The sequence below is a fragment of the Entelurus aequoreus genome, linkage group LG18 (genome assembly GCF_033978785.1).
Source record: "Entelurus aequoreus isolate RoL-2023_Sb linkage group LG18, RoL_Eaeq_v1.1, whole genome shotgun sequence".
Lineage (NCBI taxonomy): Eukaryota > Metazoa > Chordata > Actinopteri > Syngnathiformes > Syngnathidae > Entelurus > Entelurus aequoreus.
The window spans coordinates 4144011-4171510 of record NC_084748.1 but is presented as its reverse complement, the minus strand read 5'-3'; the positions used below and the strand labels follow the sequence as shown (position 1 = coordinate 4171510).

The 27500-nt window shown below is 37.5% G+C and overlaps 2 protein-coding genes across 2 annotated transcripts in view; one reads left to right on the top strand and one right to left on the bottom strand.

Moving 5' to 3' along the window:
- Positions 1-5779, top strand: part of lias (lipoic acid synthetase) — a 13838-nt gene extending 8059 nt beyond the window's left edge. Inside the window, exons 8-11 of the mRNA XM_062026319.1 lie at positions 2732-2877; positions 3053-3123; positions 3183-3294; positions 5238-5779. Coding sequence (XP_061882303.1) covers positions 2732-2877; positions 3053-3123; positions 3183-3294; positions 5238-5299 — 391 coding nt within the window. The 3' untranslated portion in view covers positions 5300-5779. The remainder of the gene's footprint in view (positions 1-2731; positions 2878-3052; positions 3124-3182; positions 3295-5237) is intronic.
- A 3184-nt stretch (positions 5780-8963) lies between these two features.
- Positions 8964-27500, bottom strand: part of ugdh (UDP-glucose 6-dehydrogenase) — a 27768-nt gene continuing 9231 nt past the window's right edge. Inside the window, exons 4-12 of the mRNA XM_062026318.1 lie at positions 27487-27500; positions 27224-27421; positions 26997-27144; positions 22618-22712; positions 17704-17834; positions 17450-17589; positions 17253-17344; positions 13792-13902; positions 8964-9292 (exon numbers count right to left, since the gene is read on the bottom strand). The exon at positions 27487-27500 is cut by the window's right edge and continues 187 nt beyond it. Of these exons, the coding sequence (XP_061882302.1) occupies positions 9194-9292; positions 13792-13902; positions 17253-17344; positions 17450-17589; positions 17704-17834; positions 22618-22712; positions 26997-27144; positions 27224-27421; positions 27487-27500 (1028 nt within the window). The 3' untranslated portion in view covers positions 8964-9193. The remainder of the gene's footprint in view (positions 9293-13791; positions 13903-17252; positions 17345-17449; positions 17590-17703; positions 17835-22617; positions 22713-26996; positions 27145-27223; positions 27422-27486) is intronic.

Genomic DNA, 27500 nt, shown 5'->3' with positions numbered 1-27500 from the left:
GCTATTTTATTTGGTACATGGTGGCACAAAGTTAAAGTTCCCATGATTGTCACACACATACTAGGTGTGGCCAAATTATTCTCTGCATTTGACCCATCACCCTTGATCACCCCCTGGGAGGTGAGGGGAGCAGTGAGCAGCAGCGGTGGCTGCGCCCGGGAATCATTTTTGGTGATTTAACCCCCAATTCCAACCCTTGATGCTGAGTGCCAAGCAGTGAGGTAATGGTAAGTGTGACCAGTAGATGGCAGTCACACATAACAGATACGTGTAGACTGCAATATGATAGCAGTCACACATAAGAGATACGTGTAGACTGCAATATGATAGCAGTCACACATAAGAGATACGTGTAGACTGCAATATGATGGCAGTCACACACAAGAGATACATGTAGACTGCAATATGATGGCAGTCACACAAAAGAGATACGTGTAGACTGCAATAAGATGGCAGTCACACATAAGAGATACATGTAGACTGCAATATGATGGCAGTCACACATAAGAGATTCGTGCAGACTGAAAATATGATGGCAGTCACACATAAGAGATACGTGTAGACTGCAATAGGATGGCAGTCACACATAAGAGATACGTGTAGACTGCAATAAGATGGCAGTCACACAAGAGATAAGTGTAGACTGCAATATGATGGCAGTCACACAAAAGATACGTGTAGACTGCAATATGATGGCAGTCACACAAGAGATACGTGTAGACTGCAATATGATGGCAGTCACACATAAGAGATTCGTGCAGACTGAAAATATGATGGCAGTCACACATAAGAGATACGTGTAGACTGCAATATGATGGCAGTCACACATAAGAGATTCGTGCAGACTGAAAATATGATGGCAGTCACACATAAGAGATACGTGTAGACTGCAATATGATGGCAGTCACACATAAGAGATACGTGTAGACTGCAATAAGATGGCAGTCACACAAGACATACGTGTAGACTGCAATATGATGGCAGATACGTGTAGACTGCAATATGATGGCAGTCACACATAAGAGATACATGTAGACTGCAATATGATGGCAGTCACACATAAGAGATACGTGTAGACTGCAATATGATGGCAGTCACACATAAGAGATACGTGTAGACTGCAATATGATGGCAGTCACACATAAGAGATTCGTGTAGACTGCAATATGATGGCAGTCACACATAAGAGATACGTGTAGACTGCAATATGATGGCAGTCACACAAAAGAGATACGTGTAGACTGCAATAAGATGACAGTCACACATAAGATACGTGTAGACTGCAATAGGATGGCAGTCACACATAAGAGATTCGTGCAGACTGAAAATATGATGGCAGTCATACATAAGAGATACGTGTAGACTGCAATATGATGGCAGTCACACATAAGAGATATGTGTAGACTGCAATATGATGGCAGTCACACATAAGAGATACATGTAGACTGCAATATGATGGCAGTCACACATAAGAGATACGTGTAGACTGCAATATGATGGCAGTCACACATAAGAGATTCGTGCAGACTGAAAATATGATGGCAGTCACACATAAGAGATACGTGTAGACTGCAATATGATGGCAGTCACACAAAAGAGATACGTGTAGACTGCAATAAGATGACAGTCACACATAAGATACGTGTAGACTGCAATAGGATGGCAGTCACACATAAGAGATTCGTGCAGACTGAAAATATGATGGCAGTCATACATAAGAGATACGTGTAGACTGCAATATGATGGCAGTCACACATAAGATACGTGTAGACTGCAATAGGATGGCAGTCACACATAAGAGATTCGTGCAGACTGAAAATATGATGGCAGTCATACATAAGAGATACGTGTAGACTGCAATATGATGGCAGTCACACATAAGAGATATGTGTAGACTGCAATATGACGGCAGTCACACATAAGAGATACGTGTAGACTGCAATAAGATGGCAGTCACACAAGAGATACGTGTAGACTGCAATATGATGGCAGATACGTGTAGACTGCAATATGATGGCAGTCACACATAAGAGATACGTGTAGACTGCAATATGATGGCAGTCACACACAAGAGATATGTGTAGACTGCAATATGATGGCAATCACACATAAGAGATACGTGTAGACTGCAATAAGATGGTAGTCACACATAAGAGATTCGTGCAGACTGAAAATATGATGGCAGTCACACATAAGAGATATGTGTAGACTGCAATATGATGGCAGTCACACATAAGAGATATGTGTAGACTGCAATATGATGGCAGTCACACACAAGAGATATGTGTAGACTGCAATATGATGGCAGTCACACAAGAGATACATGTAGACTGCAATATGACTCAAGTAAACACCACAATTGAAGATGTGTAAAACATCATCTATGCAACATTTTGAGCAAAGAACCACCATCACATGTTATGTAGACCACAAGGAAGTCTTTTACATTTACAAAATAATAATAATAAACTCCTTTAATGCGCCTTATAATCCAGTGGGCCCTATGGTCCGGAAAATATGATATTTGGAGTCTTAAATATGTCAAATATTCCTAAAATGTATTTTGATTCATTATTATTTTTTGAGCAATAACATTTTAAGTAAAATACATTTTATGTTATTAGTCAACATTTCAACTTTTTAGGCCGTTAAAAACCCACCGAGCACAGACAAAAGTATTGGGACATGTCTTTGTCTCCACTCACCCAGGAGGACTTTGTTGTGTTTCCAGACACGTGCGAGACCCAAGAGCCAACTTTGACCAGTCCTTGAGCGTCCTCAAGCACGCCAAAGAGGTCAACCCCTCTCTGCTCACCAAGACCTCCATCATGCTGGGCCTGGGAGAGAGCGACCAACAAGTGCACGACACGCTGAGTGGTACGTGTACGCTGTGACTCCACGTTGAGGTGGTGTGACTCCACGTTGAGGTGGTGTGACTCCACATTGAGGTGGTGTGACTCCACGTTGAGGTGGTGTGACTCCACGTTGAGGTGGTGTGACTCCACGTTGAGGTGGTGTGACTGGATGTTGAGGTGGTGTGCTGGTGTTGCAGAGCTCCGCCAGGCGGGTGTGGACTGTCTGACCCTGGGCCAGTACATGCAACCCACCAAGCGCCACCTGAAGGTAAGACGCAGTCAAGACTGGATCCTTGCAGAACATGACCATGGTTTATGCGGGCACAGGTGGAGGAGTACGTCACTCCAGAGAAGTTTGCACACTGGGAGGAGGTGGGGAAGGACGTGGGCTTCGTCTACACCGCCAGTGGACCGCTGGTTCGATCCTCCTACAAAGCAGGTGACAAGCCAACTTTCTGGGCACATAAGAGATACGTGTAGACTGCAATATGATGGCAGTCACACATAAGAGATACGTGCAGACTGCAATATGATGGCAGTCACACATAAGAGATACGTGCAGACTGCAATATGATGGCAGTCACACATAAGAGATAGGTGTAGACTGCAATATGATGGCAGTCACACATAAGAGATACGTGTAGACTGCAATATGATGGCAGTCACACATAAGAGATACGTGTAGACTGCAATATGATGGCAGTCACACATAAGAGATACGTGTAGACTGCAATATGATGGCAGTCACACATAAGAGATACGTGTAGACTGCAATATGTGAATTGTGATGTGAATTATATTTATATAGCGCTTTTCTCCAGTGACTCAAAGCGCTTCTACATAGTGATACCCAATATCTAAGTTACATTTAAACCAGTGTGGGTGGCACTGAGAGCAGGTGGGTAAAGTGTCTTGCCCAAGGACACAACGGCATTGACTAGGATGGCGGAAGCGGGGATCGAACCTGGAACCCTCAAGTTGCTGGCACGGCCGCTCTACCAACCGAGCTATACCGCCCAATATGATGGCAGTCACACATAAGAGATACGTGTAGACTGCAATATGATGGCAGTCACACATAAGAGATACGTGTAGACTGCAATATGATGGCAGTCACACATAAGAGATACGTGTAGACTGCAATATGATGGCAGTCACACATAAGAGATACGTGTAGACTGCAATATGATGGCAGTCACACATAAGAGATACGTGTAGACTACAATATGATGGCAGTCACACATAAGAGATACATGTAGACTGCAATATGATGACAGTCACACATAAGAGATATGTGTAGACTGCAATATGATGGCAGTCACACAAGAGATACGTGTAGACTGCAATATGATGGCAGTCACACATAAGAGATTTATGTAGACTGCAATATGATGGCAGTCACACAAGAGATACGTGTAGACTGCAATACGATGGCAGTCACACAAGAGATACGTGTAGACTGCAATATGATGGCAGTCACACATAAAAGATACGTGTAGACTGCAATATGATGGCAGTCACACATAAGAGATACGTGTAGACTGCAATATGATGGCAGTCACACATAAGCGATACGTGTAGACTGCAATATGACTCAAGTAAACATCAAAATGTTATGTTCCATTGAAAATATAGGACAATAAGCCGCGGATATATTCACAAATATCTTGTTAATATTTATTAACATACCAAATTGTTTCCAAACGGTGTCTATAACACGGCAGTAAAACGGCTGATCAAACAAAACAGAAGTCATCGTTGTGGAAGCTAGCTCTCCAATCAGCTAAACTGACTCAATAAATCCACGGTGACGTTTTGGTGAATTTACGAAACAATACAAAAATAATAAGTTAATAATGCTAACACATACACTCAAACATGTTAGCATATTAGCTAATGACACTAGGTTGATGACATTACAATACAAACCTGCATGAAAACACTCCTACAGACATCACACATGGGACGCTTTAGTAAGTATGAATTGTTTCAGTTATATTGTAAATCTTACAATTGTTGCTGGAAGTGATGAAGAATCAATACGAGTAGAAACGCTACGGACAACTAGAAGACGGAATAGCACTTCTACTTCTGGTTGAAAGCTCTGAAGGTAAGGGCTCTGCAACACCTGCAGTAAGCAAACTCATCCAAAAGATGGCGCCTTAGCAGTGTATCTGCTTGGGGTTTTCAAAAAAACTTTTATATCCGCACCGTTTTACAAGCTGCAGGGTTCAAAGTGTAGGAAAAAGGTAGCAACTTAAAATCCGGAATTTACAGTACTGGTGTCTTTAAATGAATGATAGTTTTATTGGTAATAATGTCATTAACGGTACACTGTGAAGGTGTGGTGAACTCACGGCTGTCCTCTTGTCCACACCACAGGGGAGTTCTTCCTCAAGAACCTGCTGAAGAAGAAGAAAGAGGAGGTCGTCGCCGCACACTGAAAAGCCCAACACCTTTTATCTCCGCACTTTAAACTATAAACGCACGTCCACTTGACACCAGCACCGTGTTTCCTTCCAAGCCACAATAAATATAAGCAGCTTGTCATGTGACCTACTTGAGAAGATGAAAGTGAAGGCGAGCACGGACAGGCCAGCAGGTATCTAAATGACCACCTGGCATTTAACTGCATACTTTGCACCCCAGCGTGCCTCCAATAAATCTCCCTTCTCTTCACGGCCTTTTAATTGCAAGCTGATGCTCACCAGGTGTTTTTTAAATTCAACTTACATTTAAATGTGAAATTATTTATATTTAATAAACCAATGCCTGATTTTAACTACCGAGTGTTGACAAAATATTTTTTATTCAGTTGTATATTTTTTTTCTAATAAGTCAGACTGAATTGGTTCTTGAACATGGTTTGTAAATGGAAAAGTTTGTATAGTGAAGCGGAGTTAAGACACAACATGAATATGAACAATTTGACAAAAGTATTTGAGTGGAAGATTAAAGACACTTCAATTACTCACGTCGTCACATTGCTGGTTTTACGAGCATGTTCGGCAGCGCGCACACACAGAGTACTTACAAGCAGACAGTGTGTAGACAGAAAAGGGAGAATGGACGCATTTTGGTGTAAAGATAAAGGTGAAGTTATAACACTGAAACACCCTCATGGCTAGCTAACTAGTGTTTTAGCTACTTCTAAATCACTAATCCTCGCCTCCATGGCGACAAATAAAGTATGTTTCTTACACGTATCATTATCACTGGAGGACGAGGAATAGCTAAACATGCTTCACTACACACCGTAGGAGGATACAATAGCTCACCGCCGTCACAATGTAAACAAACGCCATGGGTGGATCTACACCTGACATCCACTGTAATGATACCAAGTACAGGAGCGTATCTAGTCTACTATGTTTACATCAATATTTGTTATCGTCAATATATATTAAAAAAAAAATTATATTATGTTTATTAAGTCAGTAAATACGTCCCTGGACACATGAGGACTTTGAATATGACCAATGTATGATCCTGTAACTACTTGGTATCACATCGATACCTAAATGTGTGGTATCATCCAAAACTAATGTCAAGTATCAAAGAAGAGAAGAATAAGTGATTATTACATTTGAACAGAAGTGTAGACAGAACATGTTCCATTCATCCATCCATTTTCTACCGCTTATTCAACATGTTGAAACAGAAAATAAGCAGATATTAACAGTAAATGAACAAGTGGATTAATAATAAATTTTTTACAGTTTGTCCCTCATAATGCGTACAAAATATTAGGTGTATAAATGACTCAATATGTTACTGCATACATCAGCAGACTAATTAGGAGTCTTTGTTTGTTTACTTACTACTAAACATACTTGCCAACCTTGAGACCTCTTTTGTTTTCCCCATTCAAATGACTTGTCCATTTTTCTAACTTCCGCAATTCCCACATTTTTCAACCCATTCCACCTTCAACACATTCCACTCATCCTGCACATTCAAAGTACCCTTTTTCCAAGTTCCAAACCAAATTCCGGTTTTCCTGGAAATTCAAATTTCAACATTCAAACTATTTTTACATGTATACTACCATACTTGCCAACCTTGAGACCTCCAATATCGGGAGGTGGGGGGTAGGGTGTTGGGGGCGGGGTGCGTGGTTATTTACAGCTAGAATTCACCAACTCGAGTATTTCATATATATTTCATATATATATATATATATATATATATATATATATATGTATGAAATACTTGACTTTCAGTGAATTCTAGCTATATATATATACATATATATATATATTTATTTTATTTACATATAAATAAAAGAAATACTTGAATTTCAGTGTTCCGGTGGCTATCCATTAGATGGCAGTATTGTCCTGTTTAACTTCTCCGTTCATGATGAGTATATCATTTCGGCCACCGTGTTCAATGGAGAAGTCTGTTCTACAAAATTTACAGGCAACATACACCTTCCCCTTCGAACTGTCCTGGATGAACTGAAATTCTTGTTTCCATTCGTTTTGGAACTTGCAAGCGTATTTCTTCATCTTGCTCGTCGACGGCGTCGCCATGTCTGTAATTTCCTCGTTCTTCTGCTTCGTCACCTTGTTGTGTGCGCAGTTGTGCACTCTACTCTCTAAAAGCCCTAGATGTTATGACGTCTTTGGGCAGGCAAGCTGTTTATACTGTGGGAAAAGCGGACGTGAGAACAGGCTGTCCCCACTCAGTCTCAGGTCCGCATTGAGCTGGAGGGGGCGTGGCCTCCAGCTCCGGCTGAATACCGGGAGTTTGTCGGGAGTTTGTCGGGAGAGGCGCTGAATACCGGGATTCTCCCGCTAAAAACGGGAGGGTTGGCAAGTATGATACTACATTCTGTCAGCATTGGAGCATTCACACACATTTCCTCCAGGAATTGCCTCATCTCAATGTGTGTGCATTTATATGTCGTCATCTACGAGTTCCTTCTTGTGCAGTATATACATACACACACGCACACACACACACACACGTCTTTTCGGTGCTCTCTAAAACGTAAACAACCACGTTCCTGCAATCGTCAAAAAGTGAAAAGGTCTTTACCTTGCTGTGGGAGTACGTAGAGGGGCTCCGCATCTCCAAAATGACCGCGCCCTGTGCGTACTTAACTGCACAGGAAGTGATGTCACCAAAACGGCCACACCCTAAGGCGTCCAGCGGCACACAAAATGAATGAATGAAGTGTTGGCACAGAGACATTTTTGACTCCATCTAAAAGGGTGGCAGAAAGAGGAGTTTGTACAAAACCCGACACCAGTGAAGTTGTCACGTTGTGTAAATGGTCAATAAAAAGAGAATACAACAAATCCTTTTCAACTTATATTCAATTGAATAGACTGCAAAGACAAGATATTTCATGTTCACACTCAGAAACTTTATTTTTTGCAAATATTAGCTCATTTGGAATTTGATGCCTGCAGCATGTTTCAAAAAAGCTGGCACAAGTGGCAAAAAAGAGTGAGAAAGTTGAGGAATGCTCATCAAAGACTTATTTGGAACATCCCACAGGTGAACGGGCTAATTGGGAACAGGTGGGTGCCATGATTGGGTATAAAAGCAGCTTCCATGAAATGCTCAGTCGTTCACCAACAAGGACGGGGCGAGGGTCACCACTTTGTCAACAAATGCCTGAGCAAATTGTTGAAGAACAACATTTCTCAACAAGGAATTGAGGGATTTCACCATCTACGCTCCGTAATATCATCAAAAGGTTCAGAGAATGTGGAGAAATCACTGCACGTAAGCCATGATGTTACACACCTTGGATCCCTCAGGCGGTACTGCGTCAAAAAGCCACATCAGTGTGTAAAGGATATCACCACATGGGCTCAAGAACACTTCAGAAAACCACTTCCAGTAACTACAGTCGGTCGCTACATCTGTAAGTGCAAGTTAAAACTCTACCATGCAAAGCCAAAGCCACTTATCAACAACACCCAGAAACGCCGCAATTGAATACAAGTAGAAAAGGATTTGCAAATCATTGTATTCTGTTTTTATTTACCATTTACACAACGTGACAACTTCACTGCTTTTGGGGTTTGTACATGGAGGTTCCACTGCACAGATACATTTTGGGTACTTTGAACAAGCACTTACTGGACTGGACTCATGTGACTTTTTATTGCATTGGCCCTTACAGTCATAATCATACAGAGTTGTGATTTATAAAAATATAGATATATTTTAAAAATCATATAAAATTGCTAATGTAGTAAATACTGGAGTAGAGTAGCAGGTCAGATTTCACTCATACTGTAAATCACCTGGTCCGGATTTCTTTGTTCTACTGCCAACCTTTTACAAAACGCTGGAATGTGTCGCACGTGGAGGCCGTTTTAGATTTTGGCTTTCTTGGCGGGAGGCTCGCTGGCACAGATGGCAGCAGGGGTGTAAGGGATCCTCGCTGCCACCACTTTCTTCCCGATGGTCTCGATCTGTCAGGTGAAAAACACGTTGGAGGTTAGTTGTAGTCCAGTAGTTTAGTTTATTAAGGATCCCCATTAGTCTACACCGCAGTGGGGACTATTCTTCCTGGGGTACAGGCAAAAAAACATCACAAAACAAGAGATTACAATGCAGTACAACATGATCAAATAATAAAATGTTGCAATACAAAAATAGCAATAACAAAGAACCAAAAAAAAAAAAAACAACCGAGTTTACATAATAATGTTCATACCAAAGATAAAAAGAGCAATATAAAAATAGATGTATTTTTGCAAAAATAAAACAAATAACCGATGGCCTAAAATATACACATTAGTGTACCAAAGACAATAACTGACGAAAAAGTACAATTTTTAGAAAGTGCACATGCAAAGACTTCAACATGTTGCATCTTCACAGAAAGCCAGCAGAAGAGCACACAACAGGAGAAGTGACTTCTGCCAAGTAGTTTTGGACTCAAAAGTGTCATAAGGCAGCAATAAAATATATATATATTTTTTTTTACTTTCCATGATTGAAATATTTGGATTCAGTTGTTTTAATGTTTTTGTAATACATTTAATTTTTTGTTTTAAAAAAAATTGGCTCAATGCAAAATATGCGATATTTCTAAAAATAAGATAATTTAAGTGTCATACATCTGCGATAAAATATATATTTTTTACTTTCAATACAAGAAATATTCACATATTTTATATGTACATACATACATATATATTACTTTTAACAACTTTATATTCAGATTAAATTAGTTTTTTAATGTTTAACAGCCTTCTTGTTAAAAAACATTTTTATAATGAGAAAACGAAAAATATGCAATATTTCTAAAAAGAAGTTCAGGTTGAGGATAATTTAAGTGTCATACGTCAGCAATAAGATTTTTTTTTTTTACTTTCAATGCTAGAAATATTGAAATATTTTATACATACATACATATATATTACTTTTAACAAATTTATATTCAGATGAAATTAGTTTTTTAATGTTTAACAGCCTTTTTGTTTTACATTTTTGTTTATAATGAGAAAATGCAAAATATGCAATATTTCTAAAAATAAGATAATTTAAGTGTCATACGTCAGCAATAAAAAAAAAATTTTTTTACTTTCAATGCTAGAAATATTGAAATATTTTATACATACATACATATATATTACTTTTAACAAATTTATATTCAGATTAAATTAGTTTTTTAATGTTTAACAGCCTTTTTGTTTTACATTTTTGTTTATAATGAGAAAATGCAAAATATGCAATATTTCTAAAAATAAGATAATTTAAGTGTCATACGTCTGCAATAAAATATATATTTTTTACTTTCAATGCTAGAAATATTCACATACTGTATTTTATACATACATACATATATATTACTTTTAACAACTTTATATTCACATTAAATGAGTTTTTTAATGTTTAACAGCCTTCTTGTTAAACATTTTTGCTTATAATGAGAAAATGAAAAATATGCAATATTTCTAAAAATAAGATAATTTAAGTGTCATACGTCTGCAATAAAATATATATTTTTTACTTTCAATGCTAGAAATATTCACATATTTGATATGCACATACATACATTACATCCAGATTAAATTAGTTTTTTAATGTTTAACAGCCTTCTTGTTTAACATTTTTGTTTACAACGAGAAAATGAAAAATATGCAATATTTCTAAAAGTAAGCTCCGGTTGACGATAATTTAAGTGTCATACGTCAGCAATAAAATATATATTTTTTACTTTCAATGCTAGAAATATTCACATATTTTATATGTACATACATACATTACTGTTAACAACTTTATATCCAGATTCAATTAGTTTTTTAATGTTTAACAGCCTTCTTGTTAAACATTTTTGTTTATAATGAGAACATTTAAAATATGCAATATTTCTAAAAATAAGTTCAGGTTGACGATAATTTAAGTGTCATACGTCAGCAATAAAATATATATTTTACTTTCAATGCTAGAAATGTTCACATTTTATACGTACATATATACATACATATTTATTACTTTTAACAGCTTTATATTCACATTAAATGAGTTTTTTAATGTTTAACAGCTTTCTTGTTAAACATTTTTGTTTATAATGAGAAAATGAAAAATATGCAATATTTCTAAAAATAAGATATTTTAAGTGTCATACGTCAGCAATAAAATATATATTTTTTTACTTTCAATGTTAGAAATATTCACATATTTTATACATACATACATATTACTTTTAACAACTTTAAATCAGATTAAATTAGTTTAACAGCCTTCTTGTTAAATATTGTTGTTTATAACGAGAAAATGAAAAATATGCAATATTTCTAAAAGTAAGTTCAGGTTGACGATAATTTAAGTGTCATACGTCAGCAATAAAATATATATTTTTTACTTTTAATGCTAAAAATATTGACATATTTTATACATACATACATATATATTGCTTTTAACAACTTTATATTCAGATTAAAATAGTTTTTTAATGTTTAACAGCCTTCTTGTTAAACATTTTTGTTTATAACGAGAAAATGAAAAGTATGCAATATTTCTAAAAAATATTATATGGACACACCTTCTCCTCAATCAATGTGTTTTCTTTATTTTCATGACTATTTACATTGTAGATTGTCACATCAAAACTATGAATGAACACATGTGGAGTTATGTACTTAACAAAAAAACATGTTTTATATTCTAGTTTCTTCAAAATAGCCACCCTTTGCTCTGATTACTGCTTTGCACACTCTTGGCATTCTCTCCATGAGCTTCAAGAGGTAGTCACCTGAAAGTGTTTTCACTTCACAGGTGTCATAGTTTTGATGTGACAATCTACAAAAAATGAGGTGTGTCCAAACTTTTGGTCTGTGCTTTATACATAGATCATTTTTATTGCATTACACCAGTTTAATGGCAGTTTAACTCATTTACGCTCATCAAAGCTCTGATGATTATGCTGGCGGATAAGGGGCTCAATTACACCAAAACAATATTTTCTTGTTTTTCCAAACGGCTGCAAAGAAAATAATTTGATTGACATGGTAAAAGCATAACACATTAGTTCCTTAAAAATAGAGCACACCTGTGAAGCACACCTCTTGAAGCGCATGGAGAGAATGCCAAGAGTGTGCGAAAAAGTAATCGGAGCAAAGGGTGGCTATTTTGAAGAAACTAGAATATAAAACAAGTACATAACTCCACATGTGTTCATTCATAGTTTTGATGTGACAATCTACAACAGGGGTCACCAACGCGGTGCCCGTGGGCACCAGGTAGCCCGTAAGGACCAGATGAGTAGCCCGCTGGCCTGTTCTTAAAAATAGCTCAAATAGCAGCACTTACCAGTGAGCTGCCTCTATTTTTTAAATTTTATTTATTTACTAGATAGCTGGTCTCGCTTTGCTCGACATTTTTAATTCTAAGAGAGACAAAACTCAAATAGAATTTGAAAATACAAGAAAATATTTTAAAGACTTGGTCTTCACTTGTTTAAATAAATTCATTATTTTTTTTCCTTTGCTTCTTATAACTTTCAGAAAGACAATTTTAGAGAAAAAATACAACCTTAAAAATTATTTTAGGATTTTTAAATGCATATACCTTTTTACCTTTTAAATTCCTTCCTCTTCTTTCCTGACAATTTAAATCAATGTTCAAGGAAATTTATTTTTTTTATTGTAAAGAATAATAAATACATTTTAATTTAATTCTTCATTTTAGCTTCTGTTTTTTCGACGAAGAATATTTGTGAAATATTTCTTCAAACTTATTATGATTAAAATTCAAAACAATTATTCTGGCAAATCTAGAAAATCTGTAGAATCAAATTTAAATCTTATTTCTAAGTCTTTTGAATTTCTTTTAAAATTTTTGTTCTGGAAAATCTAGAAGAAATAATGATTTGTCTTTGTTAGAAATATAACTTGGTCCAATTTGTTATATACTCTAACAAATTGTAGATTGGATTTTAACCTATTTAAAACATGTCATCAAAATTCTAAAATTAATCTTAATCAGGAAAAATTACTAATGATGTTCCATAAAAAGATTCGAATTAGCTAGTTTTTCTCCTTTTTTTCGGTTGAATTTTGAATTTTAAAGAGTCGAAATTGAAAATAAACTTTTTCAAAATTTAATTGTCATTTTTTACGTGTTTTCTCTTTTAAACCGTTCAATTAAGTGTAAATATCATTAATTATTAATAATAACATAGAGTTAAAGGTGAATTGAGCAAATTGGCTATTTCTGGCAATTTATTTAAGTGTGTATCAAACTGGTAGCCCTTCGCATTAATCACTACCCAAGAAGTAGCTCTTGGTTTCAAAAAGGTTGGTGACCCCTGATCTACAATGTAAATAGTCATGGAAATAAAGAAAACACATTTAATGAGGAGAAGGTGTGTCCATACTTTTGGCCTGTACTGTATGTACTTATAGCATGTATATAAAATGATGGATTGAGAATGAGGTTCCACTGTTAAACGCATGCTTGCCTGGAAGCCAATGTCCTGGAGGTCAGCATGAAGGTGGTCCAGCACTCTGCGGCCATCAAATATAAAGGCCGGCTTCAGCATCTTCTTGTGAATCCTCTCATAGTCCAGCTCCTGAGGCGACATCAACCAGGTTATGACACAAGTTCTTGTATTGGAGTACGTGGTAAAAAGGTGAAAAGGTGACCTTGAACCAGGGCTGGGCGATATATGGAATATACTGGATATATGGCGGGTTTGTCTCTGTGCGATATAGAAAATGACTATATGGTGATATTGGAGTATACATTCGCGGAGCATGGGTAACGTTAGCCGTGGTGCTAGCGGAGTGCGAATCTGGTAACAAATGAAGGAAGAATTAATTCCCAAGAAAAACAGCAGGGGGTCCATCGTCTGTCGGTGGTTTGGCTTCAAGCGGGAAGATGTTGAACAGACAACCGTAATATGTCAAGTATGCGGCAAAAGCATTACTACAAAAAGTAGCAGCACTGCTAATTTGTAGCATCATTTGAAAAGTCACCTGCTGGAGCAGACCTGGGCAAAATAAGGCCCGGGGGCCGCATTCGGCCCGTTAAGCTTTTCAATCTGGCCCGCCGGACATTCCCTAATATTTGTTTTAGATCTTTAAGATGTAAAGTGTAGCTGCCATTATGATGTGCGGTGATGTTTACAATTGACTGTAAGTCTTGAACTATACAAAGTATTTCAATGGTTGGAATTTGTACTTTTGCATGATATACTTGTTACTATGGTCATCTAATTAGTTACTATGGTCATCTAATTAGTTACTATGGTAATGTCAGTCACAGCAGCTCAGACGAGGCACCAAGCAGTGTGGGTGGGGAGCGTTTCCACAGAGTGTTTCCAGAGTGGCCAGCCTGAAATGCGGGTGTCAGGAGACTTTTTACAACAAAGTTCTAAAGCTTAGTGATGTATCAGATATATCAGATCATAGGTGGGGTTTTTTTACCCTTCATGTTCATATTTTACTGTGTTTGTTGCTTGATTGTAAAATATGTTGGTGGAGAGGGGGTGTGACATTCATATGTTGTCAATATTCAGTGTTTTATCCTTAATAGTTAATATTGTAAATCCCATATTCTTTATTTTCATGTACATTCTGGGTGTCTCATTCAGTAAAAAAAAAAATTAAATTCCATTCCGTTTTTTAAGGCGGTCTGTCATAACGTTTTTATTGTGAGGTTTTGTATTGGTGTTCCTAAAAATAGATATACCGGACCCCTGACACATTTTTTCTCAAAATTTGGCCCCGAGTCAAAACAATTGCCCAGGCCTGCGCTAGAGAATGAAGAGTGCTTGAAACTCCGCATGTCAACATCTCCGTTCGGTGCCACACCCACAAAATGCAGAAGCAACAATTTCCAGATCAATACTGTATGAAAAAATTTGTCAACAACAGAAGGAGATAACGTCCGCAGGAACCTACCACATAGGGAAGGACATACACTATTCGATTTCCTATTATGCAGCTCATTTTTATTTGACACTTATTGAAGTATCTTGTGTGACATCATGCACAAAAGTGCACTTTATTTGTTTTAAACTATTGTAGTGGCGTTCTGTAGAAAAAGTGCACTTTAATTTAGTGTTGTTTTGATATGTCATCTTAGTGACATCATGCACAAAAGTGCACTAATGGCTTGTTTTAAAATGTCTCTGACAATCTTGCACTTTCTGTTTTGGAAATGACACGAATGTTTGTGCCACTGCTTAATAACTGTTTTATAAATACACTTTTGCTAAATTTACTTAGTTGTGATTTCCCTCTCTGCATGAAAGTTTAAAAGTAGCATATATTAAAGGCCTACTGAAATGAATTTTTATTTATTTAAACGGGGATAGCAGATCCATTCTGTGTGTCATACTTGATCATTTCGCGATATTGCCATATTTTTGCTGAAAGGATTTAGTATAGAACAACGACGATAAAGTTCGCAACTTTTGGTTGCTGATAAAAAAAAAAAGCCTTGCCTATACCGGAAGTAGCGTGACGTCACAGGAGGAAGGATTCCTCACAATTCCCCGTTGTTTACAATGGAGCGAGAGAGATTCGGACCGAGAAAGCGACGATTACCCCATTAATTTGAGCGAGGATGAAAGATTTGTGAATGAGGAACGTTAGAGTGAAGGACTAGAGAGGCAGTGCAGGGTGTATCTTTTTTCGCTCTGACCGTAACTTAGGTACAAGGTCTCATTGCATTCCACACACTCTCCTTTTTCTATTGTGATTTGTATTTTAAACCACCTCGGATACTATACCCTCTTGAAAATGAGAGTCGAGAACGCGGAATGGACATTCACAGTGACTTTTATCTCCACGACAATACATCGTTGACGCACTTTAGCTACGGAGCTAACGTGATAGCATCGGGCTCAAATGCAGATAGAAACAAAATTTTAAAAAAACCTGACTGGAAGGATAGACAGAAGATCAACAATACTATTAAACCATGAACATGTAAATACACGGTTAATAATTTCCAGCTTGGCGAAGCTTAACAATTGAAGCTAACTTAGCTACGGAGCTAACGTGATAGCATCAGGCTCAAATGCAGATGGAAACAAAATTTTAAAAAACCCTGACTGGAAGGATAGACAGAAGATCAACAATACTATTAAACCATGAACATGTAAATACACGGTTAACAATTTCCAGCTTGGCAAAGCTTAACAATTGAAGCTAACTACGGAGCGGCGGCGGGCGTTGTAGCTTTCGACGACACCCCGGCCGCCATCAGAGTCGGCAAGAAACATATATTTCCCCAAAGTTACGTACGTGACATGCACATAGCGACACGCACGTACGGGCAAGCGATCAAATGTTTGGAAGCCAAAGCTGTACTCACGGTAGCGCGTCTGCTATCCAGCTCAAACACAACACAACCTCCTGATTGTGTTGCTGTAGTCCGCCGCTAATACACCGATCGCACCTACAACTTTCTTATTTGCGGTCTCCATTGTCCATTAAACAAATTGCAAAAGATTCACCAACACAGATGTCCAGGATACTGTGGAATTGTTCGATGAAAACAGAGCAGTTTGTATGGTGACACATTGGGTACGAATACTTCCGTTGTCGTCGTGACGTCACGCGCATACGTCATCATACATAGACGTTTCCAACCGGAAGTTTAGCGGGAAATTTAAAATTGCACTTTATAAGTTAACCCGGCCGTATTGGCATGTGTTGCAATGTTAAGATTTCATCATTGATATATAAACTATCAGACTGCGTGGTCAGTAGTAGTGGCTTTCAGTAGGCCTTTAATGCAGTATGAAGAAGAATGTTTTAATGTAGACACATAGAATCATCATACTGCTGTGATTATATGCATCAAGTGTTCATTCAAGGCTAAGGCAAAATATCCAGATATATATGGTGTATCGTGACATGGCCTAAAAATATGGAGATATTAATAAAAGGCAGTATGGCCCAGCCCTACCTTGAACATGTCCCATTCCGTGCATATAACCAAGGCGTGTGCGCTCTGGCACGCCTCGTAAGGATCGGAGGTCACCGTCACCAACTCTGAAACTGTGAGTCAGACTGTTAGAAAGCGGTTTCCACATAAATGAGATATCATCGACCTCTGATGTACGATTCTGATGAATCCAGTCAGTACACCTGAGCAAACCCTACCTCTCTCTGGATGGTCCCCGGAGATACTGGGCTGAGACAGGTCCTGAATGATCTGTGTCTTGAGAACCTTGGGGTCATAGATGAATAGTTTGGCCCCTTCATCCATCAGATACTTGGAGATGTAAATACTGGACGACTCCCTGGGGTGTGAGTACCAAAGTTAATAAGTGATGACGGCACAATGCGGGTTTATGATCAACATATGGATGGCGTTTAGGGAGTGGCTTAGTTAGGGCGAGGACAGCAAAACTCACCTGGTGTCACCCGTGTCTTTTTTGAAAGAGAAGCCCAGCAGAGCGATTTTCTTCCCTGTCACCGTGTTGAAGAGGCAGTCGATGATCCTGCACGCGAAACGCCGCCTCTGGTACTCATTTATATCGATTACCTGAGGGAACATAACACATAAAAATAGGGATTTATGCTGCCCATTCAGATCATCCAAGAGAGAGATCGGCCAATACCAACACTGATGCCAATCACATGTATTAATCATAAATGTTAGCATTTATTTATAGTGAGTGCTATAATCGAAAGTGGAATCGGAACCGGAAAAATCTTATCAATTCCCATCCCGGACGCAAAATCCTAACACAGCCCGCAGCCGTGGCAGAAACCACACAAGGATAGGGTCTCTCCTGGGATGAGAGTATTTACTGCAGATGTGTAAACTCCGCCAGGATACAAAAGATGTCATCCACTTTTGAAAGGCTTGTAAAATAAAACCTTGCACTCCATAAACGTAGTATCTTGATGCCCAGTTTGCCGCTTTGTTTGCTTAAATGACTGTTTCTTCCAGGGTGTATCAATTGGCCATTTGCCAGTAATATTGGATTTACAATATGTTTAACATTTTCTAAGAGTTCTGTTTTGTTCTGGCAAACCTGACTGTGCAAATATTTGTGAGCCAACCACTCATGGAGGAGGGAGGTGATAAGAAAGGATTACTCCGTGCTGCTAAGTTAATAAACCTTACACAATCCTGGCACAAGAATATATTTTGAATTGAATTCCCTTCACGTAAACATGGACTTTGTCATTTATTTACGTGTCTGTTTTCGGCGAGAAATGTTTTGCCCTTTTTCTTTGGTCAAAATGTTGTCATTTATCCTGTGCTGAAAAGTCTCTATTCCAATATCAGGGCTCGAATTTAACCACGGCAATTGCGGAAAAAGCCGCGACCGCCTTGTCATTTTCCGTAATGCCCTAAAAAAATGACCAACATCAATGGCAAGAACATGCCGTGACCGCCCCTGACTTTATAATTGTTAATGGATGAGGGATGTAACAGTAAACGGTATAATTATAATTTGTGGTTAGTAATACCGTCAAATTTTTTACTTACAGAAAACCCGTCATTTATTAATGCATTTTAGGCAACAGGAAGTCAGGCGCATGCGCACTAGCGTCGTTTGGCTTGACAATCATGGCGGACTAACGACACGGACTTTGCTCCTTAGATTTTCCTTCGGAGTAAACTGAGCCAAGCGTTTGGTTTAACGTAATTTTCCCTCGCTTCCCGTCGTGCGTTTAAGAGCGCACTGCTGTGTTTAGATGGAGACCGGTGTGGACAATATTGGAGACACTTGTCCCCACACTAAAAGTATACAGCGAAGGAGAAAACTATTTGATGCTGCTTTTATTTTCTCAATACAGCGTCCATCAGCTGCTGTGACTGAGAGTTAATGATGTGAGGAAACATGCAGCAGGTGATGTGTCGTGAACGTTGTCACAACTTGTTTATAAAGTCTTTACTTAGTTTACTGGGATGTTCACTCCTTTATTTAACTGTATCAGTGTTCAAATAACATCAATACTAGCTATAATGTTTTGTCATCTCATCGAATTGAATGCAGGCTGTGAAGATCGTGTATTCGATGTGAGAGGTGTCACTCCTGGTTATTTTGTTGTTGGCCAAACTGTTGTACTGAACCAAGAGAAGAACAAAGCTTGTTTATTACTTTATCTTCATTAGCCAAACTGCTTTGTGTTTAATTTTGATATCAAAAAGTAAACGTCATGTTTTTTTACATTACTTGTGTTTTTTTCATGTCACAAAGATATTACTTTAAAAACTAGGGATGTCCGATAATGGCTTTTTGCCGATATCCGATATTCCGATATTGTCCAACTCTTTAATTACCGATACCGATATCAACCGATACCGATATCAACCGATATATGCAGTCGTGGAATTAATACATTATTATGCCTAATTTGGACAACCCGGTATGGTGAAGATAAGGTACTTTTTAAAAAAATTAGTAAAATAAGATAAATTAATTAAAAACATTTTCTTGAATAAAAAAGAAAGTACAACAATATAAAAACAGTTAAATAGAAACTAGTAATGAATGAAAATTAGTAAAATTAACTGTTAAAGGTTAGTACTATTAGTGGACCAGCAGCACGCACAATCATGTGTGCTTACCAGAGGTGGGACCAAGTCATTGCTTTGCAAGTCACAAGTAAGTCTCAAGTCTTTGCCCTCAAGTCTCGAGTCAAGTCCCGAGTCAAGACAGGCAAGTCCCGAGTCAAGTCCAAAGTCAAGACTGGAAAGTCTCAAGTCGAGTCCCAAGTCCTGCATTTTGAGTTTCGAGTCCTTTCAAGTCCTTTTAACCACAGACTAATATTTTTACACAGATTGTGTATGCTTTTAAAACGCTGTATGTATTTATTAAAACAAGTGCATTTGAAATTGCAGGAAAAAAAATAGTGCTGACATTGCAATTCATAATAGCACTATTAACAGTAATTGTAATAGTTTAAACAATTTTAAACATTTAACTCATTCCTTTACAGAATAAACACATTTTAAAAAACAAACATTAACATACTATTGGTTGTATTTTATGAAAATAATATTACCACAGAGTTGAGAAGGAGCAAAGATCTTCAATATTTGTATGTGAAAATCACAAATAAATCTTCTGGGGGAGGATGACGCCCCTACAGGGGTTTGGTTTACAAACTTTCAGCCCCACCTAAAACAAAATTCACCAGCCGCCACTGATTATGATGCATTCTCATTTTAGGCAAAATATAAGACAATACTTTCTTAACAGTATAATTGTAACCAGGAATAAGTCTTCAAGTAACAATATTCAAATACTAACATTGTTGGGTAAAACAGCATTTGGTTTTATTCTGAATGTAGTGAAACAGATTGGTGGTTTTAGCTGATATAAAGACTTTCAGGTGTTTATATATGTTTAAGTATTTGGCAGACGCTTTTATCCAAAGCGACATACATAAAAAATAGATATAAAACAATCACTGTAAACATGATCATTTAAGGGAAGAATGTAATACAAAATATCAATACAAAGTGTCAAGACAGAATAAACTCTCTGCTGCTGCAGCAACAGAGATACAGTCTATAGGTCCCTAAGATATAAAGATATCTAATGTATTCATACATTGTTTATGTAGGATATACGCATGTATATATAACCTTCTTCAATTTAAAAATAGCTTACCGTTTTTTCCCCCTTCTCTGGGATTATATTCCCAGTTTTGATCTCGGACGTCTGGTCACTTATAGCGTATAAGAATATTATATTACTGTTAAGCAAACTATGAATAATAAAACTTGCCAAAACATGTGTCCGTTATCATAGCTACACGTATGACAAAAAACCGCGTGGAAATCAGTGGTATTCAGTGAGGTAAAATGAATTAAATGCGCTGACAGTTCATTGCTCCTGACAAATGAATTGCACTGAGTGGAGCGGATCACCACTCCAAGATGGCGGCCCCGCGTCTCGTCTGCGCCAGTAGGCAGTAGCGCTCGATGCTGCGTACCCTTAAAACATGTCTATGGTTATAACGTTAGCAGTGAGTTTACAGCCTCACTGATTTAACTACACAGCAAATAAAAGTCATGTTACCTAGCCAATAAACGTTATCTTACATTCAAAACTTACCCTTCTTTGGGCAACTTCAAATGTCGAACGAAGTTGGAAGTTGCTGCGTCTCCGTCTGTAATATTCGAACTGCGTGATTTGCATACGCAATTCGTTTTTTGTTGACCAAGTCGTAGTTTTTATACCCGAACGAAACCAACTTTGGCATAATTGTTTCTCTCTGCCGCATTGTTTGACAACTCTTGTTCGGTGGTTGTCCTGCATCTTGATTGGATGAATGCTGTGTGATGAAAACAACGTATAACTAATTTGATTGGCTGTTGTACTGACAGCACACCAGCTGACAGGCAGCACACACGCTGATAGACAGACAGACACGTACAAAATGAAAGATACGGAGCGCTCCCAAATAACTTTTTAAGCTTTGGGTTTTGGGGAAAGTAGCAAGTCATGTCAAGTCAAAAGGCTCAAGTCCAAGTGAAGTCACAAGTCATTGATGTTAAAGTCTAAGTCGAGTTGCAAGTCTCTTTACATTTTGTCAAGTCGAGTCTAAAGTCATCAAATTCATGACTCGAGTCTGACTCGAGTCCAAGTCATGTGACTCGAGTCCACACCTCTGGTGCTTACGGACTGTATCCCTTGCAGACTGTATTGATATATATTGATATATAATGTAGGAACCAGAATATTAATAACAGAAAGAAACAATCCTTTTGTGTGAATGAGTGTAAATGGGGGAGGGAGGTTTTTTGGGTTGGTGCACTAATTGTAAGTGTATCTTGTGTTTTTTATGTTGATTTAATTTAAAAAAAACCCCCCAAAAAACCCGATACCGATAATAAAAAAAACCGATACCGATAATTTCCGATATTACATTTTAACGCATATATCAGCATCCCTACTAAAAATCATTCATATGACACAGCATTTTGTTAATGTTTTATTGTGTATAGTTAATTCCTATAAGACTTATTTCTGCTCAAACTCTAACTTGCTTTGGTGCCCTAAAATATTGAGCCCTCTTTTAAGGCAACACTTGCCTTTACCTTAAAAAGTTACAATTCGAGGCCTGCAATATAGAGTATGTATTTTGGTGTTTAATTATTATTATTTAAGTGCCTTTTATTTTTATTTTCCCCCTTGTTATTCTCCCCTCATTTTGTGATACCGCAACTTTGCAAGTTAAAGAAAATGTTAAAAAGCCAGCCAGAGGGCATGGCGATCACATTTTCACAAAAATCATCAGGTTCTGATCGGTGGCGAACCGATCGGCACATCCCTAGTGTAAAATATCATCATCCTTGCCTGTTGCCAGTAGGAGGCCACCTCGGGCAGGTTGAGGACCTCACACAGATACACCAGATTGAGCACATCCTTCTGGAAACAGCTTCCACCAAAACCTGGAGACATAAGAGATACAAAGTGAATATAACACCATGTGTAGCTGTACACATTTTGAGTTCAACCAAAATTCCCCGGAGGAATACGCCTGAAAAGCTGGGAGAGGTCACGCAAGCCTGCGACAAATCCTGTGAGACTTGAGCGCAACGCTCATCTAAAGCAGCCTGAGGACCGGCTGGTGGTCCTGCAGTCCTCTGGTGGTCCATAAAGATCCAATAACCACATGATTATCACACTAAAATAAACTGCAGACCCTGTTCTAGTTTCCTCGCAAATCACTTCGTTAGCTTATCCTATGATGGAGGAATCAAGTGCGATAGTGTGATGAATCGGCGGAAGTGGACTTTCCTTCAAAATAAAATACAATGAAAGAAATACATGTAAACCCAAACAAATGAATTTCTTTGCGGACGGGTTCGTTTTAGGTTTTTGGGGATCACTGATCTGTTTTATTCTATTTTATTGATGTTTTATTTTATTATTGTTTTTTTATTGTTTCATTTTAAATGCTTGTAATTTGATTACTTTTATTGTTTCTTTTTTATGTGCAGCACTCTGGAGACAGTGTTGTTGTTAATAGTGCGATATAAAAAAAAGGGGGATAGCATTGAAGAATGGACGCCATGCCAAATGACGTCAAAATCAGAAATAAAAAGGCAATATTTTATGCTCCACATCAGGGGTTCTTAACCTTTTTGACCTCAGTGACCAACTTTTCCACTCAAATATTAACACTGAATTATTCATCTTACTCTTGATTTTAATCAAAGTCAATAATTATATCCAAACTATTTAGTTTTACAACCTTGCCAAATGATATGGAAGCATGTATTAATCACAAATAATCTTTATTTAAACACATAAACCTCAGGCTTAGGTCAGGCTCATTGGAAAAATAAGTACGAACCAAATATAGAAGAAGGGACTCATAAGTAACAAAAAATAAATTTACATAGAATTATGTTGTGCTAAAATAAATGAACTTAATTGATAATCAATACGTTTCTTGACTTATTGTCAACAAAATGAAAGTACAAATGAAAATACAGCTTCACCACTTTAGTCATCATTTTTACGCTTAAGAAACTTTAGCTGTGGTGTTTTTTTGGGGATATTGTAAAAACTCAAAGTGTGAATGTTTGGGCACCTCACGATTCGATTTGATTCCCATTCCTGGGTTGAGGATTTGACGCGGAATCGAATCTCGATTCAAACTGATTTTTGCAACGTGTTACTTGGCATGATAATTATAATGAAGATTTTTCAAACTAGGTTACAGATTAGAAAAGCTCATTGTGGTTGCAGGGAAATGGCCTAAAAAAACAAACTTTTAGAAAAGGAATTCTTATTAAAAAAAAGTACTTATTTTTTTAATAGATTTTTGAAAAGTATGAATTATTTAAGAATCGCAATGAACAAAAATGTGAATTGTTTCTTTGCGCACCCTAAGTAAAAACACTGGTCAAAGATCCCGCCTAGGGCTGTATGGTATACTATGGTACTAATGAATCAACAACGGTACTATACTCTGTTTGAAAAGTACCGGTTTCCGGGCATGACGGTGCGTCTTCACGTCATGACATTGCTGGTTTTATGAGCAGAGGAGCATGTTCGGCAGCGCGCGCACACAGAGTACTTACAAGCAGACACAGTGTCTAGACAGAAAAGGGAGAATGGACGCATTTTGGCTTAAAAAGTAAAGATAGAGGTGAAGTTATAACACTGAAACACGAGGTGCTTTAAGACATGGCTAGCTAGCTAGCAGCAAACGTCCATCCGCAGTCGGCAGTGTTTTAGCTACTTCTAAATCACTAATCCTCGCCTCCATGGTGACAAAGTACGTTTCTTACACATATCATTATCCCTGCAGGACGAGGAATAGCTAAACATGCTTCACTACACACCGTAGGAGGATACAATAGCTCACCGGCATCACAATGTAAACAAATGCCATGGGTGGATCTACACCCGACATCCACTGTAATGATACCAAGTACAAAATCGTATCTCGTCGATACTATGATTACATTGATATTTTTTTGCATCACAACATTTTTTTCGTCTTTCGAAAATGTATATTATGTTGCTAGTCCCTGGACACATGAGGACTTTGAATATGACCAATGTATGATCCTCTAACTACTTGGTATCAGATCGATACCTACATTTGTGGTATCATCCAAAACTGATGTAAAGTATCAAAGAAGAGAAGAATAAGTGATTATGACATTGTTAACAGAAGTGTAGATAAACATGTTGAAACAGAAAATAAGCAGATATTAACAGTAAATGAACAAGTAGATTAATAATTCATTTTGTACAGCTTGTCCTTAATAATGTGTACAAAATAATAGGTGTATAAATGACAATATGTTACTGCATACGTCAGCAGACTAATTAGGAGTCTTTGTTTGTTTACTTACTACTAAAAGACAAGTTGTCTAGTATGTTCACTATTTTATCAAAGGACTAAATAGCAAAAATAAACATAAGTTTCATGTACCCTAAGATTTTTTGTTAAAATAAAGCCAATAATGACATTTATTTAGAAAAAGTACCAAAAAGTATCAAAGTTCTTCTGGTAGCGGTACTAAAATATTGGTAACGGGACAATCTAATGATTTTAGGGTTGATACGGTTGGTTGATGGCGACACAGTTTGAGTTTATTTCGAACATGCAAGCATACAACATGATACATCACAATTTCCAATTTCTCTTTTCAACATGTTTGAAAAGGAGTAGGAAGAAGCAGAGCTTATTTAATCCTACCCCTTTTCTTTACATAACAGTTGCAAAACTTTTTGTTCACTTCCTGTTCACAATTTATTCACAATAAACTCCATAAGTAATCACAATAAAAATAAATTAATAAATAATAGTAAGAATTCGATAATAATAATTGGTGAAGTAAGTCATATTTCATATGATGAGATAAGTAAGATTACTTTAAGAATGAATGAATGGATGGATGAAATAAATTGAGAATGTTTGTCATGGTTCTTCTTCTTTGTACTTTGTAAACACTTTAAGTTTGAAGAGTTTCTTGAAGTGTATCATATTAGTGCATTGTTTGATTGCTTTGCTTAATCCATTCCATAATTTAATTCCACATACTGATATACTGAAGGTCTTAAGTGTTGTACGTGCAAACAAATGTTTTAAATTACATTTTTCTCTAAGATTATATTTCTCCTCTTTTGTTGAGAATTGTTGTATATTCTTGGGTAGCAGGTTATAGTTTGCTTTGTGCATAATTTTAGCTGTTTGCAAATTCACTATGTCGTGGAATTTCAGTATTTTTGATTCAATAAATAAAGTGTTTGTATGTTCTCTATATCCAACATTATGTATTATTCTAATTGATCTTTTTTGTAACACCGTTAATGAATGAAGTGTACTTTTGTAATTATTTCCCCATATTTCTACACAGTAGCTCAGATATGGTAACACTAGTGAGCAGTAGAGAATATGAAGGGATTTTTGGTCTAGAACATGTTTTGCTTTATTCATTATTGACGTGTTTCTTGCAACTTTATGTTGTATATTTTTTACGTGAGATTTCCAGTTCAATTTATCATCAATCATTATACCTAGACATTTGGTTTCATTTACTCTTTCAATTTCTATTCCGTCTATTTGTATTTGTGTTTGACTTTCTCTTCTACTGTTACCAAATAGCATTATTTTAGTTTTACTAAGATTCAACGATAGTCTGTTTTTGTCAAACCATCTTTTTAATTTGTTAATTTCTTCTGTTATTATTTGTATTATCTCCTGTGTGTTCTCTCCTGAACAAAACGCTGTTGTATCATCCGCAAATAATACTAACTTTAAATCTTTTGTAACTTTACAAATGTCATTTATATAGAGATTGAATAATTTAGGTCCTAGTATTGATCCCTGAGGTACACCACAGGATATATTTAGCGTTGTAGACGTGTGTTCGCCTAGCTTCACGTATTGTTTCCTGTTCCTTAGATAACTTCTTATCCAGTTTAAGACTAACCCTCTGATGCCATATCCTTCTAGTTTTTTGATTAAAATATTGTGATTAATTGTGTCAAATGCTTTAGTTAGATCCATAAAAACCGCTGCCGCACATTTTTTACTATCTATTGCATTGGTAATTTCTTCTGTAATTTCAATTAAAGCCATTGAAGTTGAAACATTAGCTCTGTATCCATATTGGTTGTCTTCGAGTATTCTATTTTTATTTATGAAACTTTCTAATCTGTTATTGAACAGTTTTTCAATGATTTTAGAAAATTGTGGAAGTTCTTACCCACGCTGGCTTTGAGAAACTTGCTCCCTATTCTCTGGTCCATGCCGATGGCCTTGGCGACCTCCTCCACGTCGGCCCCGGTGGCCTCGCACAGGGCGCTGATGCTGTTGATGCTGCTGATTCGCTGCGCCAGGAATGCATTGGCGGCCTGCGTGGCATTTCAAAACAATAACAATCACTCTGTGTGACTGTTGTGATATTATTATGACGAGCAGGCAATCACACACCAGCTTGGACAGCTCTGAGGACCAGGTGTTGGTGGTGATGATTCTGGCCTTGGGTACCCAGTGTTCGTACACGGCACAAAGTGCCCGGATTGCCTTTTGGCCTTCGGCCGTCTCGTCCCCGCCGATCAGGACACGGTCGGGCTCCTTCAGGTCCTTCACGGCCGTCCCCTCTGCCAGGAACTCTGGGTTGGACAGCACCTGCAGCGAGCGGCAGGTCAGGACGTGGTAGCGCAGAAGATGAGCGTCTTGACGCTGGCACGCACGTGTAAGTTGAGGC